Source organism: Branchiostoma belcheri, unplaced genomic scaffold (assembly GCF_001625305.1).
Source record: "Branchiostoma belcheri isolate BF01 breed outbred unplaced genomic scaffold, Haploidv18h27 scaffold422, whole genome shotgun sequence".
Taxonomy (NCBI): Eukaryota; Metazoa; Chordata; class Leptocardii; order Amphioxiformes; family Branchiostomatidae; genus Branchiostoma; species Branchiostoma belcheri.
The window spans coordinates 35,586-52,162 of record NW_017804046.1 but is presented as its reverse complement, the minus strand read 5'-3'; the positions used below and the strand labels follow the sequence as shown (position 1 = coordinate 52,162).

Sequence of the window (16,577 nt, the reverse complement as noted above, 5' to 3'; positions counted from 1 at the left end):
ATTTTGGTGATTCTTCTGAAATTGATAACAGAACCTAGATGGTACTAGTTCTAGATTATAGTCGGTACGGATAAATATTGTGGAAAATTGGCCTAAAAATGAAGGAATTGAATCGATTTAAAGAAATGGCAGAAAAAGTAACATGAGGAAAAACAGTATTTCACTCCATACTTTACTTGCAACTGAACCATAGTTATATATTGATTAGAAAAACATGTTAAAACATGAATGTAATATATCCCTAACCTTGGTATCTAAGAAAACTCTAAGGAATACCTAAGACATGTCACTAAATCACTACTTTCTACATTGTAAACTTTATTACAGCCAAAGAAGTACTCTGTTATAATCTATCTCCAATATAGTAGAGCTACAGCATCTCAATGTCAGTTCACTATTACTTCGAGGGTCCACAGGACTTTCACACCAACAAAACTATAGTGTTTTCGATGTAGTTCGAAACTTCATCTACTGTACGGGTAGATTCTTCTTATTGATAGATCACCGACTTGTCTTGTTTGTATTTATGTTGGTTTTACCTACCTATTTTATGCATGTACTTTGTCAATGGTTTTTTTTAAATACTTGTATGGTTTTGAAGAGAAGGTGTTACTTAAGCAACTTGTGCTTTTTACCCAATATCCAATACATATATGTGAAGTAATGAAAAAAGTAATAGAGACAGTTGAACAGTTGGTATCTTCGAGTGAATCCTCACATGTCGCGAATAATCAGAATAGTCAGACTCATCACACCTGTAGGGGTTTCCTCATGTATGGGTTCTCATGTGTTGGGATAAAGACCCAATTTCCGCCCTGTATCCACAATCCTTACAAAAGTAGGGCTTCTCACCACTGTGATTTGCTAGATGAATGTCTAAGCGGTATTCTCTAGCTTAACACTTTGTCACCTGTATGAGTTTTCATATGTTGGGATAGGGTATACTTTTGAGCTGTCCTGTACCCACACTCTTCACACATGTAGGGTTCCTTACCGATGTGTTTTGCTAGATGTTGATCCAAGGCACCTTTCTGTGCAGCAGAATAGTCACACTGGTCACACTTGTAAGGTTTTTCTCCAGTATGGGTTCTCATATGTCGGGATAATACAGATTTGTAAGCTGTCCTGTACCCACACTCCTCACACATGTAAGCCTTTTCACCACTATGTTTTTGTAGATGCTGGTGTAAGGTTGGTTTTTTTGTAGCAGAATAGTCACACTGGTCACACTTGTAGGGTTTTTCTCCTGTATGGGTTCTCATATGTTTGTATAAGCCAAACTTTCCAGCTACCCTGTACCCACACTCCCCACACATATATGATTTCTCACCGGTGTGTTTTTGTAGATGTTGGTCCAGGTTATATTTCTGTGCAGCAGAATAGTCACACTGGTCACATTTGTAGGGTTTTTCTCCTGTATGGGTTCTCATATGTCGGGATAGGTGGGACCTGTTAGCTGTCCTGTACCCACACCCCGCACACATGTATGGTTTTACACTCATATGTCTGGATAAGTTAGACTTTTGAGCTGTCCTGTATCCATACAAGTCGACATTCCGTGCATTTACCTGACCTGCTGCTGTGCTTGTTTTGCTGTCACAGTTGACCTGAGAAACCCCAATGGGAGACCCTTCATATGAGTTACCAACCTCGGTGGGAGACCCGTGTCCTGCTGATGCCATGTTGAGCCTAATGAAAATGAAGAAAGCAATCATTAAAAAAACTATAAATGATCAAATTAGGTCTACAGTTTGTCCAGTTCCCACTAGCTATACAATTTCAACCTAATTCATTATAACTAGAAACCTAAATGTTTCGTGATGGAAGGTTATGTTGCCTTTTTCATATTAGTACAAATTTGCTGCAATTTAGAAATTTAGTGTGAAATCTTATAATCACTCACTCACTTTACCGAGCTAAGAAGATCAAAACCTTTTTATTACATTATTTTTTTTTTTCAAAACGACACCAAAATGTATATATTAACCCTCAAACACCCAAACTTTTTTTTGTGACGTTAATGCCCGAACGGGGTCCAAACGGACCCCATTTGGTTTCTTTCAAATTCATATTCCTTTTTGCATCCTTTCAGTGATCTTTGCACATAAATTTGTTAAACATATTAAGACGTTTATTTTGGCATAATTAAGTGTTTAAAAATTCCAGCTCATTATCATAATTTAGGCAAAAATTGGATGAGGCCTGCAGGCATGAACATGTGGTTGACCTTTGACCTCATATGGTTGTCAAATTGTCAAACCTCTGAAAACCTAATGGAATAATTCCTAAAATTAAGATTACTTGGCAAACTGCATAATATTAAAGCAATAATGCTTCCTTGAAGACATATTGAGGACATCTGAACAATTTCGTATGTAGGAAAGTGCAAATACATGGCTTGGGTCCGTTTGGACCCCAGACGGTCTTACATCAGACTTCCGTTGTTGTTTTTACAAATTTGTGCCGATCTCCAAAAAAATTAGGAAAACTTGTAAAAGAGGTTTACTGACAAAGTCACGGGAGGAATTTTTTTTAAATAAAAAAAATCAAATAGCACATAAAAAAATACGTCTGGGGTCCAAACGGACCTCGTTCGGGTGTTTAAGGGTTAAAAATAAGGACAATCTAATTTCTAATCTACAAACAATACGGATTACTGCAAACACCTCCCCCTCGACTACATTCGCTATATAACACTAAGTCTCCTTCACAGACTTGTGCGTTGGCGGCGTAGAACCCATTGGACTAGCCAGTTGGTTACGCCTTTACCTATTCTAGGTGTTTTCTAAATTTATTACCTTCGCCAAGATGGTAATGTTTTCGGTAGTGTTTGTCTGTCTGTTTGTGTACAGCATTACTCAAGAAGCTTTACATGCATTGTCATGAAACCTAGTAGGTGGGTAGGTCTTGATGAGACTTAGAAATGATTAGATTTTGAACCCCCTGGCGGCCTTTGACGGTGCTGCAGCAGAACTTCTGGTTTTGATGTCTCATGACCTGGACATACTAGGGTCACGAATTATTCAAATTACGACCTCATTTGCATAATATTTAAGGAGGTGCTAGAATAGCCTTTTTTGGTTAAGATAAGGCTGTCATTGGGTGGGGAATAGGATCAACTGAGTTAATCCATGCAAATGTGGAGAATAGGGTCAACTGATATAATCCATGCAAATGAGGCTCATATTTTCAAAATCAATGAGTAAAAACGTACAATTCGTCCACCGGAAGGGTAAACGTCATTTGGCAAAGGTATGAGATCATGGAACTCTAGTTTAACTCTAGCCTTTTGCCTTTCTTAACAGCATGGTTAAACTTCCTATATTTCTATATCACTACGTCCTCTAGAAAAAGACACTGCCTCATACACCATGACGTAGTAAGTACAGTGAATAACAAGAGTTCCGAGATCTGATACCTCCATGAAATATGGGCTTGACATGTAAATGTTACTTTCTTCTTTAATTATGCAAATTACCTCCACATTAACATAATAAAAGCATCGTGATGTTAACTTTTGATTAACTTACACATGTACCAATTATGAAATTCCCATCATTTACCACTAAGGAGTCATAGAATTTTCGCATTAATTATGCAAATTAGGTCATCATTTGCATAATTGGTATCTGGTGATGTTCCATCCGCCATAGATTACATACATTACATGTATGAAAGTACTATAATGCAAAACACTGTAATTTTAGAATTTACTCATTAATTATGCAAATTTAGTCCTCATTTGCATAATTTGAAGTTAATTATGTACACCTCTCTCTCAGCTACCAACCTACCAAAAATGATGAAAAAAAATTGTTTCTATCTGGACTTATTGGCATTTAAAGATTTCGCCCGAAAGTCCCCTGCAGTTCCAGAACAAGCTGCTAGGGGGACCAAACCCACACCACTTATTCCTGACAGGACAATCTATCTGCCACCAAAAAATCAAGACCATAGCATATTCAGGACAAAAGATACAAAAACCGGAAGTTCTGCTGCAGTACCAAGGTCATCCACCAGGAGGCGTATATTTGACCTTGACCTTCGTCTTCCTAAGACCTACCAGCATACCAAATATCATCACAATCCATAAAGGCGTTTTGAAGTTATGCTGGCCGCAAATGTGCGGAGACACAAACACACAGACAGACACACAGACAGACGCAACAAAAACAATACCTCCATTTCCATGGAGGTAATAACACAGGTTGTTTGTTTTCAAACACACAGCCATACAGTGGCACATTTGCCCTGAAATAGGTCACCTATTCCTCTGAGGGAGCGCGCTGCCTCGCTGGGCATAGCCACATCTGTTACCCTGGCTCGCAAGTACAAAGGAGATTCCTCTCAGCCATGCCCTGACTCAACCATAAACCGGAAGTGCTGCTGCAGTACCTGGGCCATCCACCAGGAGGCCCATATTTGACCTTGACCTTTGTCCTCCTAAGACCTACCAGCATACCAAATATTATCACATTCCATAAAGGCGTTATGGAGTTATGAAGGTACAAATATGCGGAAACACAAACACACATACACACACACACACACACACACACACACACACACACACGCACAAAGACGCGCCAAAAACAATACCTCCATTTTCATGGATGTAATAATGTGTCCCATGGGGTTCGCCCCCCCCCCACCTGTCACTGAATACCATCCAGTAGATTTATGAATAATTATGACCGATTTGACCGATTTATGACCGATTTATGAATAATTTATCAAGGCCCACGAAACGGTTCTTTCACTTGCAGAGTAGCAAATGATCCGTTGGCACACGATGGGCGAAAACATATTTCACACGCATTGTTCGTCGGATAAACATTACAAAGAGAATTTTCGTAGGACTTCCATTACTTTAGTTTACAGCAAGTGTATTGAGAACGGATATCTTCATAATCCTGCTGGCTGTTTTAGAAGAACGGCACAATAAAACAGTTTTCAATATCATCACGACTAGGCAGATAACATTTTATTTTATAACGCAATGAAGCCAACTTGGTTTGAGTTAATATAGCATTAACATGAAACAAGGTGCTAATAGCCGCTAGTCGTTGACCTTTCAGCAGCCCTCTGATTAGTCTCCGCTAGAAACCTACTGGATGTCGTATAGTGTACATGGGGACCCCCCCCCCCCTCCTCCTTCATTTTCACCCTCCATATTCATATCCATATTCACATCCCGAAAAATCCTATAAATTATCGCCGTACATACTTACAGAAAATAGCACAAACTATTGCTCTGCACATCAGACTACATCACTCCTTACCTCCTAGCCTTACCTGCTTCCTATGGCGTTTTTTTTTTTCTTCACGTAAGCCCGGACTCGGTGGACAGCTTTCTTTGTTCCTCTGACGCTTCGTGAGGTCAGAGGTGAACGCAAAGTAGGTCAAAGGTGAAATAGTAGGCCTGGTTACCCGTGTGATACATCTTACCTTTATTACCCGTGACATCTTACTTAAAAGTAAGATTAAGTAAGATTCATTGCACGGGTAATCAGGCCTACCATTTAGTTTTAAAACTGATGTGAATCATGCTAACAGCCTCAAGTGGGGGTTAAAATCATCTTTATTCCAATATACATGTATATACAAGATGACTCGTTGAAGTACACCTAGGCCAGCCCTTTATCTCATTAAGAGTAGGGCGCAAGGTAAGTAAAATGTAACAAGTAACTGTGTGCATCGGACATTAAAATTTCGATTAAAATTGTTTTCTACACATACATTTCATTAATACGTATACTAACAAAAATGTTTTATAGATCTTAAAGATTTAAAAAAAGAACCAAGCCTGTTGCATCAAATTTATCTTTTACAAGAGAATAGCCCTGAGGTACTTTCCCAAGCCTGTGTGTTTCTAGCGCAGTATATGGCATAAGATGCACAAAGTGCGCACTTCCCCAGTCTACTTTTAAGATGTCTGACTTCACGGTCCGTATGACTGACTAGGCAGAGTGACTTCAGTTTCGCAGTGTTCTCACTGTTAATCCATCCTCTACTTCCGACTTCAATTGTAACGAGTGTAGCTCTGTACCCACTATGTACGTTTATTTCATTAATCAGGACTTCGTACTTGGCAGACTTTCTGTCCTCAGCGTGCTGTGCATTCTGTTCACACGTTTCATTGATATTCATAATTTGGGTACTAGATAAAGCGTGATATATAAAAACTATGCAACATGCGTCTGTGTATGACTAGAACCATGCTTTGCGCTAATAGATCTCTTAAAGCGTACTAAACAGAGTATGTTCATTTCAAATATCGGTAAGCACTTCAGAGAGTCGATTGATAATCAGACAGAATAAGGCACAGGTAAGAACGTATTTGTTGAAAATTGAAAACTCAAATTGATATTTGTTGTGTTAGTAGATATGGTTAACATGAAACAGGCATTTATAAACCATCCCCTCCATATCATATACAGTAGACAGCACGATACCTTTTAAGGCAACCATGTATATAAGAACATTTGAAAAATATTGGTCTATATACAAGTATTATTTGAGTCATTGGATTATCACTTTTTTACTTGAATGATGTAAACATAAGTACTAAAGCTGGGCGACAGAGTTATGAATGACATTATGAACCCGAAGGTAAACGCAATTGATTTAAAACATTATCAATAACCATCATCGCTTGACGATCGACATCCAATAAGAACCAATTCGTATGTAGATAAAAAAAAGTCACGGATACAAAACAGTGACTGTACAGCTGACCAAGTACATATTTAACATTACTAAAACCTCACCCACACTGATATATAGACATGTAAATGTGATTATTAATTACGTTGATGGAAATAAACATAGGTACAAATGAACTCTAGACAAGTTAACTCAATTTAAGTGTTATTGTAGTAAATATACAGTTAACACGCAAGTAAAAAATTCCACTAAAACCCATTCCAATACAGACAACACGAAGCCTTGCAATGCATACATGTAGCATCAGAACATTTTACAAGCATGTATGCATTTGTAACATTGAAACGTAAACAGTTTTACTTGAATGATTTAAAAAAATCAATACTCATGCTGTGCTATGGAATTATAATTCATGCCCGAGGGTTAATTGCAAACAGATATGACAAGAAAAATGTAGTGATATAAGACTATTTGCTAACGTGAAGTTCTATGTGTACGATATATTTATCAAACCTACTATCTCTACTTAAATCTAATAACGTTAGTATACATACAGAATAAACAGTAGATATGCAATATATGAACAGGTAAGAGGAACAAGGTAACTGCTATTCTAATCTATTCTATTGTATTAAACTATTCTTGCCATGCTACTAGGGGTTTTTACATCTTCTCAGGAGGCTATGTGAGATAAATTGTCCGACTCTTTGAAAAATAAATGGGTTGGGAGACTTTAGCAATAATATAGTCTTTTGTTGTTGGTTGAGGTATGAAAAACTTGGGAAAATATTTGCGACTTCTTTGAATAAGTTCTAGTAATAGTAAATGGAACATGGTAAACGTTGTTGATTACAAAGTATAACCAACCATAACCAACTGTATTAAAAGTGACTTCACAAAAACAAAACAAAAATCTATACCTGACAAAACACACTTTAACGGCACAGACACATTGGCATGTTGACAGAAGTCAACCTGTTCTTCCTATCCTGTGAATGCATCATCACCATCATCTATGTCATCATTGTCATCAGAGTCAATGATCTCATACTCGAAATCGTCATCGTTCTCAATGTTGACGTAGCTCTGAAACAAGACGTAAAGCTCACATGAAAATCTCTCCAATTCAAACTACTGGTAACAATTGAATGCTTTACTTATCTGGTAAAATTCCAGAAATTTTTACTTAAGTTCCACAATCTTAATGCGTACATGTGTATTTACCATATGCTTTGTTGCATATATCCCATGCATGCAATGTTAAACATTGTAGAATATCACAGATCACAATGATCATTAGAAAGCTAACATTTGCAAAGCATCATGTTTACCTTCACACGGTCCAGCTTAACCAACTACTGCTTTTTTTATTCTAAATCAATCACTGTCATATATATATGGTTCTAAATCAAACACATTCACATATATATTGTGACCATGCAGCCCCTCCTGAACTCAGTTCTGCATGGCACTTGCAACATTATGTAACCTAACAACCGTGACCTTGTTGACAGGCGTCTAGCCCTGGTTATTTACGTCATTTGATTGAAATGGAAGAAGAGGAAGAAACTGAGCAAAAACAATATGTTTTCCTTCGGTAAACATGATGCTGACCCTAAATACAGTTTAGACACTAATGTTTGACCAATAGAATTGCATACTCACGCTCTTGTCCTCCATCATGTTCTTCAGTTGTTCCACCAGGTCAGAGAAGGTCGGTCTGTCCTCAGGACGGCGCTGCCAGCACTGCAGCATCATCTGGTACCTGGTCAGGAACAATATGTCGGCACTTGTATCAAATATCTCTTTTTTGTTATGATTGTTTCGTTGACTGTAATTTTGCTAGATAGAAAGCAACCCAGATTTACAAATATTTAATTTTGTTCATATATCATATTAAACCATTAGAAACATAATATATATCAATCTGAAAAAGGAACTATTGGTAGAGATGGTTATAGTATAGTGCTTTTACAGAGTGATAAATTGAAGGGTGCAGCTATTGGGAACACGACATAAATAGAAGGTCAATGCAAAACGTACAAGTCTTCATCACAGTTCCTTTGCTTTGGCATCCTGTATCCTTCGCGTAGCCTTCTCAACAGAAGTCCTGATTTCATTCCGCTATACGGGGTTCCACCTACAAGAGTTAACACTATCGTTATCCTTACATCATGTATTCCATACTACATGTATAATTATTAACATTGTAAGGTCAAACATGGGGTGACACCAGCAAAGTTATACGCTGACACAAAGTCAGTTAATTCTTCACACTCACCCAAAGTCACAATCTCCCAGAGTAGAATTCCGAAAGACCACCTGCAGTACATATCGGAGGAAAGCAAAAAAGTTTCAGCCAAAGTTAAAATGAAGTCACCATTGGTAATTTCCTTGAACAAGATATTTATGAAAGAAAAACTCCAAAAGGTCACAAATTTGTGGAGGTTCATAGATGTTGTCGATGCTACCGTTGTGAAATAATTTCATCAACAGTTCAAACCTACACGTCACTCTGTGTTGTGTATATCCTCTTGCTCAGCGCCTCCAGCGCAGTGGATCGGAACGGAACAGCTCTCTGTAACACATAAAACAGTTGTCATCTACAACATTTGAATAATGTCTTTGATGCTGCGAAAGATAGGTTGAATGTGCAAGATTTTGCAAGGCAATTTTTTAATCACTTGCTATTGATTACTTAGATTATGCTTTAATTCACGTCTTAGTTACTTTATTGTTGTATATACTTACTTTAGACGTTTGTTCATAGATGCCATCCCCACGTGACAGGCCGAAGTCAGCAACCTTGGCGATGAGGCTGTCTGTCAGGAGAACATTCCTGGCCGCCAGGTCACGGTGGATCACCTATCAAGCAGAAAAAAGCACAATTTACGAAGATGAAGAAATGTACACATGACTCGTGCTATGTTTGCTGCTATCCAAAGACTATAAATCTCTAAACCACAACCCTACTAATATATTAACGTACGTCTTTAGAAGACAGGTGTTCCATCCCCGTCGCCACGTCACAGGCGATACGGAGGAGCTGGACCGGTGACAGGGTGGACACGGTGCCGGCAGTCTGACGGGTGTTGCCGTAGGCTGCACTTGTCGTTTCCAGAACCCGAGATGTTCTCAGGTACTTCTTCAGATCGCCATTTCCGGCCATTTCTAGAGCCATATACTGTTGACCTGAAGACGAATGTGCTTGTATTTTGTACAATTTCACATCAAATGATATTGATTACAATTTCATCCAAATTAATATATCAAGTCGAATAGTGTTACTAAAATGCATACCTAAATGCCTTAATTCACCTGTGCTTATAATTAGGATAGTGAAATGCAAAATAGCACATGTACATCGCTATGGACTTAGCTTCTAATGAACTGATCACACCTGCTTAGATGTGCAAGAATCACAAGTTTTTCAGTATGGCAAAAATGTAGCCGCCTATTGCAGCATGTACTCTGCCAAATGGCTCACCTTGGTGGTCACAGGTTCCCAAGAGGTTGATGATATAAGGATGGTAGCCAACATGGCGCATGATGTCCACTTCTTGTTGAAAGTCTTGCCTGGCAGCCTCATCTGCACCACCTTAAAAGAAAGAAAAAAATGAGATTTCAATTATGACACGAATACTTTTAGCAGCCTTTCAAATCTTATAGTGAATAAAGGATTTTAGCTAACATAGTATTATTTATCATATATATCAGGATCAATATATTATGAAAGTATTTCGTGCAGGTATCGTGATCGAGCTTAGGCATCTTCTGCTTACGTTTCAGTACTTTGATTGCCGATGGCAACCTTTCACCATCCAGATTGACTGTTCCCTTCCGGACCTCTCCAAAGTTGCCTGTTCCAAGGAGCCTGGAGGTCAGAGAGATGTCGTCCCAAGTCAAGTCGCGGTCGCTGATTGCCATAATCTTCAGCGGGAGGGGCTGTTGTGGAAGGAGGCATAAAGCACATGACACTTTGACATCTTCCGTAAATAATTTTATCAGGTTGGTAAACGAATGAATAGAAAAGTTTTTTGTTCGTTGTTCCTAATATAAGATGTCAAAGTGAATAGCAAAGTTGTTTGATCCAAACCATTTATTTTTCACGAGCCGATGTTTCGATGGCCGTCTGTCATCTTCATCAGGGCAATTCTGCCTGGTTTACTGTGCACTGACGCTAGATGTTACTTGGTGCATAGTGCACTAAATGTGTATGTTTGTTACAATTGCACTGCATTCGGAAATGCATTGTTAACAGTAAAAACTAGCTTAAGTACAATGTGAACCATGTAACATTGCACTGTGAACCATGTAACACCTTTAGTATAGTGCACTATGCACCAAGTAACATCTAGCGTCAGTGCACAGTAAACCAGTCAGAATTGCCCTGATGAAGATGACAGACGGTCATCGAAACGTCGGCTCGTGAATAATAAATGGTTTTGATCAAAGAACTTTGCTATTCACTTTGATATCTTAAATTATGAACAACGATTGCAGTGTCAAAGTAAGTACAAGGGAAAATGTACAGGAAAAAGTACCTTGTTTGGAGGTTATGACCTGATTATCATTGTGATTATGTATGGAAAATGGTTCAACATTCCAGGACCACCATAATACATCTTACTCTGTAGTTCTCCATGATAGTCGGTTTGGAGCCATGATGTTCACCGTGGTGCCTAGTTGAAGTTGGGTCCCCATCAGCCACATCAGCAGTTCTTGTGACTTCTTGCATTCTCAAGCCGGTTTGGTCTAAAATGGGTAACATCATCATTCATCATTAATCATCCTCCGAAAAGGTGGAACATACAAAGTTAGACCTCCAGAACTTTCTGTCCTTGGGTAACAAAGGGTAATGATTGGTAATAAACGGGTAATAAATGGGTAATAAATGGGTAATAAATCGGTTATAAATGGGTAATAAATGGGCAATAAATGGGTAACAGCTTCAATTCATTTGTCATATTGCAATAATTGTAATTTATGGTGATACTTAGGGCTAGTGATATCATAGAAAAAAATTATAGTTAATTTCTTACCTGAAATGAACGGTGTATCAGAAAACCCTTCCACATCTGAAATATCCTCACGGACATGGCGGGGAGGGCGTTGCTTTCGTCGCCTGTAAACAACAAGTACCAAAATCAGGCCACATTCTCTATGTAATAGTGGAGGCTAAATACATGCTCAAATAGACCAATAGTGGTCATTTCCTATAACCACTGATGTTGTCAGACAGTCTGTTCTTTAACCCGAATTATGTTACACCATGTTTGATCTGACATCATTCTCACAGAAAGCGTCTTCCATTTGGGGTCACCAGTCATTTATCATTTATTACTTGACGGTGATTGATCTATTCGTGTTTATGGGATTTAATCAACACTGGTAAGGTTCACAGTTTTTTCACAGCTTTTGCACACACTATAATCGATAAATGCACGGATTTCAATCACGTATTGCACAACTTTTGGTGGCAATTTTCACACATATACAGATGGGACGTTTTTTGAGATATGTATTGTATATCAGTACAGCAGTCTCACCTGATGAGAAGGATCAAGACAGTAAGAATGATGAGGACGATCACAGCTGAACAGAGGATGATGAGGATCAGCATCCAGTTGTTACCCGGGGACGGCGCAGTCATGATGGGAAGGGAGTAACCACTGCTGCTGTACAGGGGCTGGGAGGAAGGGAGGAACCATTAATAATGCCTTGGTTTAAATTATGGGGGAGGCAAAGGACCTTTGATACTTGCATGGAAGCATGGAAGAAGCATTAGCTTAATATGTAAAAATAAGAAAGGTAATATTTGCAAAGCAATGCATAATATTTACGGTCTAGCCTAACAAACTGCTGCTTTGTTTACTCTTACGCAAATACATTCATTAATATGGAGACCAGCCCCTCCAACTCTGTCCTGCAACTTGCTACATAATGTAGCCTAACACCACAGGATGTCTGCTACAGAACCTGGCAGATAGCTGTCATTGACCTAATTTGTTTAAAGAAGAAACCAATGAGAAACAAAGCAAAGACACTATGTTTCCCTTCTACGAAGATAAACATAATTAAAGACCAGTGCATCTTTTGTACGAGTTAGCTACCTTTAATTCCTTACCAAGGGCTTCAACTTCAAGGAAATCTTCCTTGCCTTACCTGAGAGCCATCCTGAGGCTTGCTGCCATAAACCCTGTGCACTACGGTGTATCTTGTACCTGGTTTAAGGGGAGAGTTGGTGTACACTTCATCATAGATGTCCTCTACTGACTGTTCACGCTTTCTTCTGCCAGTGCCAGCACAAGATGTCTTCCTACCATCACCCAGGAAAACATCCTCCACAAAGTCATCCCTGTGAAACAAGCAAACTTTAAAACAAGGAACACATAACCAAAACGGATGTGTGTCCATTTCTGAGGATATAAGGGTTGCCATCTCGATTAGGAAATCTACCAAAACTGACAACTCACAGCACAATGCTAATTCTAGCAGTCATAGTGTAATTTTCAAAACTTGCCCTACTTTACCAGCACATTAGCAGAATGTACTGTACATGTACGAAATTAGCGTTGTTGTGCCCGTAGCATGGTGCCTAGAACTTCTACATAACATCTTGCATCTTGTTTAAAGTTCACTGAAGATATCCTTTTCTTACCTATTAAATGCCATGGCCACATAGGCAGTAACATTGTTGCCTGATGAAGCGGCTTCTTGTTGGGACACCACCTTCAGCTGGTCGACATTCGGCATTGTCCTCAACGACATTTCATCTTTCAACTCCACAACAAGCACATGGTAACATCTGGATAGAAGGGATATTCAATCAATCAATTAATCAATCGTGATAATCTATCAATCAATCAATACAGGAATTAATAAATTGAATTTATCAAAGAATGAATGAGCGTACATAAAAATGAATGGCAAGCAAATCATAATTACCAACAACCTCTGAAAGGCTTAAAATTCCATAATAATTCTTTACTTTCTCTATAAAAAATATCATATTGTAACCTTCTCACTTTGACCAGGCAAGTCACATTCTACTTTTCTTATCACTCAAATTGTAACATCACAATATAGTGAGCTACACAGGCAGCAATGGCTGATATTGGACACGGTGGTTTAATAAATACTGTAAAAACAAACATTTACATATAAAAAATTGATGTTCAAGATTTAAGTTACAGCAAGTCACATTGATACTGCATTTATCATTATTGATAGTACACATGGTAGGTTCATTTTTAACTGTTCCAGCTAGACTATGAGACATCTAGTACTTACTCCACAGGTCCAGTCCTCTCCGACACCTGTGAGAGCGTTATGGGATAGCCGTTATGTTTGATGACATCAGCCGCCTGTGGCATCGCCGGGGGAGAGGGGGTTATGGGTTCTGTCAGACAACAAGGAGACAAAATGTGTTTGTTTACTCCATAAAAAAAAACACAAGACATGACAGACTATAGTTTGGCTAATTTCTGAACAAGTCACAAAGATGATGATGACGAACAATTGACAGTTTGACATTGATGCTATGGTAACTAGAGAGGCAGACATTTGCTTGGGAGCAAATACAGCATATTTCAGTCCATCTCCCTCCCAAGTAAAAGTGGACTATTCCAAACTTACCCCAGTGTAAAACTAGCAAAGATTCTCTGTAGCTATGTAATTGAGAACAAAGATGCAAGAACAAGCACATTGAATTTGAAAGCTTTACTAATCTTATTACAGGTATGCAAATACTAACAATGATGAGATTTGATACATTTTGAAGGTCTTAGGCACATAAAATTGAATGTGTGGGTCATTACGCACGACTTAGGTGCAATGTGCCCTCAGGTAACCCGCAATGGAACACGTGTTCCATGGCCAACGGCAGATGGAACGGGCCATTCTTTTGATAGAACATGGAACGGGTATAGCACTTTTGGCCCTTTTTTTTTCTGAAAATAGCCATTGAAGTCCCCCAAATGAGTCATTTGGAACTGCTGTATGCCAAATATGTGACTGCTATTCTGTAGACACACGTTCAAGGTACCCTTATGCCGAATTGTAGATCATTTGGTTGTAAAACCAGGGCTCAGGATCAAAAAATCCATTTTTGGCGAAAAATGCCCCCAAAAAACCTTCTTTAAAATTTTTCAAAGGCATGTATAAAAAAAATGAAAAAAAAAACGCCTGGGGGTATTGGCCTACTCTACGTCCAGGCCAAATTTCAAGTCATTTGGCTGAATGATGGCAGAGTTGAATCCCTTTGACTGTTTGGCAGGAGGAGAAGAAGAAACATGAGAGAACACAATATATTTTATCCATACCATGGTATGGACTGAAATATAATGACTGTATATTATAAAAGACATTAAATAAGGGAGGCCTGGTTCTGAGAAAAAAAAAGAGGTTTCTGACACTCCAGAACATACTTCTTGGTTTTGAGGCTCTTTCAAACGCTTAAAGGATAAAATAAAAATGAAAAAAAATCGCACTATATGCCAATATTAGACAGATTTTCTCATCCATAATAATATTTTTTGTTTTGCCACCCTAAAATTGACTTGAATGCTTTAAAAAAACAGAGAGGTGTAATCCATACTTACTCCCAGGTGGGACCTCACACGTACTGGTACTGGCCGTGTAGCTGCTGAACTCCCCCTGCCCTGCGTACGTGGATGCCGTCATGTTGAACTTGTACCAGGAGTTGGGGGTCAGGAAGCGCAGAGGGAAGGTTCCCATTCTGGTGTAAGGGTTGAAATTCTCCTGGCTGTACTCCACAGCCTGGGCACCAGGGGGAGCATCTATCCACATGGCGGTCAGGTAGATCTGGGATATAAAACATTTTTGTTTGTTAATATATTTACCTTAAGTTTGCAGAAGGGAAAAACATTGTTTTTCCTGTGTTTCTTCTTCTTCCTCTCCAAACAAATAAGGTCAATGACAGCAATTATAAAATAATTATGGTAACTGGTGCTGTAGCAGACACCCTGTGGTGTTGGGTTACATTATGTAGCAAGTGGCAGGACAGAGTTGGAGGGACTGGTCACCATATACATGAATGTGTTTGAGTAAGAATAAACAGAGCAGCAGTTTGTTAGGCTATACCATAACGGTTGCAAATGTATAGGCCATGTTGAATTGATTATATGAATAACATCCTCAAAACTGATGCGAGCGTGCGAATTAAAAATAAAGCACACATTTTGCAGATTTAAGGATACAAAAAAAGTACATATGGAGGGTGTGTACTGACAGTGTATTTGATGATGGTGCCATTCGGAGTCTTTGGTACATCCCACTGTACAACACATGCAGACTGACTTCTGGACAGATATACTCCTCTTGGAGCACTGGGTACTGAGGAAAACCAGAAAAACATGGTCAGATGATGAGATGCATTGGAACCAAAGATTGTTAAAACTTTTATTACCGGTACTGTACATGTACTCGTATTTCATTTATAGCATGTTCTAAAAGTTACTTCAGTGTTTGCCATGAAAGAGCTATTAAATTGAAAGATTTTAATAGATCTAGAATTGAGCACAACAATGTAATAAAGTATTAAGTCACAGTTGTTGGCTTGGCTTTGTTATCGTAACAACATAAAATGAACTACTAAAATGTTGCTATCACTTCTATAGCTTACAAACAGAAAACAGCAAATTTAGTACTTACGTCCATCACTGGTTGTCATGTTGGTTCTACTTTCAATTCCTCTACAAGGACCAAGGTTGAAGGGAACAACCTACAAATGTACAAGGCAAAGAAAATTACAATGTATGTGTTGTGTAGAAGCTGATTATATATTTGCATTCTAATTTATGATTTCTATGGATATGAGACCAAAATCATGATTAACCAGTTTAACCCTACCTAGACCGGGCTTTTTTTGACATGGGGGGACCGGGGGG

The 16,577-nt window shown here is 38.6% G+C and overlaps 2 protein-coding genes across 2 annotated transcripts in view; both read right to left on the bottom strand.

Annotated features, from left to right (window-relative positions):
• Positions 1 to 890: 890 nt before the first annotated feature.
• LOC109478185 (zinc finger protein 501-like) lies at positions 891 to 1,484 on the bottom strand. The gene has a single exon (XM_019779648.1). The coding sequence runs from the start codon at positions 1,482 to 1,484 to the stop codon at positions 891 to 893; it is 594 nt and encodes a 197-aa protein (XP_019635207.1).
• A 4,966-nt stretch (positions 1,485 to 6,450) lies between these two features.
• LOC109478184 (angiopoietin-1 receptor-like) overlaps positions 6,451 to 16,577 on the bottom strand; it is a 23,222-nt gene continuing 13,095 nt past the window's right edge. Inside the window, exons 3-20 of the mRNA XM_019779647.1 lie at positions 16,342 to 16,411; positions 15,920 to 16,023; positions 15,270 to 15,492; positions 13,960 to 14,068; positions 13,328 to 13,474; positions 12,832 to 13,024; positions 12,216 to 12,355; positions 11,709 to 11,791; positions 11,297 to 11,421; positions 10,449 to 10,611; positions 10,154 to 10,264; positions 9,656 to 9,858; positions 9,418 to 9,531; positions 9,174 to 9,244; positions 8,948 to 8,988; positions 8,710 to 8,806; positions 8,332 to 8,431; positions 6,451 to 7,752 (exon numbers count right to left, since the gene is read on the bottom strand). Coding sequence (XP_019635206.1) covers positions 7,651 to 7,752; positions 8,332 to 8,431; positions 8,710 to 8,806; positions 8,948 to 8,988; positions 9,174 to 9,244; positions 9,418 to 9,531; positions 9,656 to 9,858; positions 10,154 to 10,264; positions 10,449 to 10,611; positions 11,297 to 11,421; positions 11,709 to 11,791; positions 12,216 to 12,355; positions 12,832 to 13,024; positions 13,328 to 13,474; positions 13,960 to 14,068; positions 15,270 to 15,492; positions 15,920 to 16,023; positions 16,342 to 16,360 — 2,145 coding nt within the window. The 5' untranslated portion in view covers positions 16,361 to 16,411 and the 3' untranslated portion in view covers positions 6,451 to 7,650. The remainder of the gene's footprint in view (positions 7,753 to 8,331; positions 8,432 to 8,709; positions 8,807 to 8,947; positions 8,989 to 9,173; positions 9,245 to 9,417; positions 9,532 to 9,655; positions 9,859 to 10,153; positions 10,265 to 10,448; positions 10,612 to 11,296; positions 11,422 to 11,708; positions 11,792 to 12,215; positions 12,356 to 12,831; positions 13,025 to 13,327; positions 13,475 to 13,959; positions 14,069 to 15,269; positions 15,493 to 15,919; positions 16,024 to 16,341; positions 16,412 to 16,577) is intronic.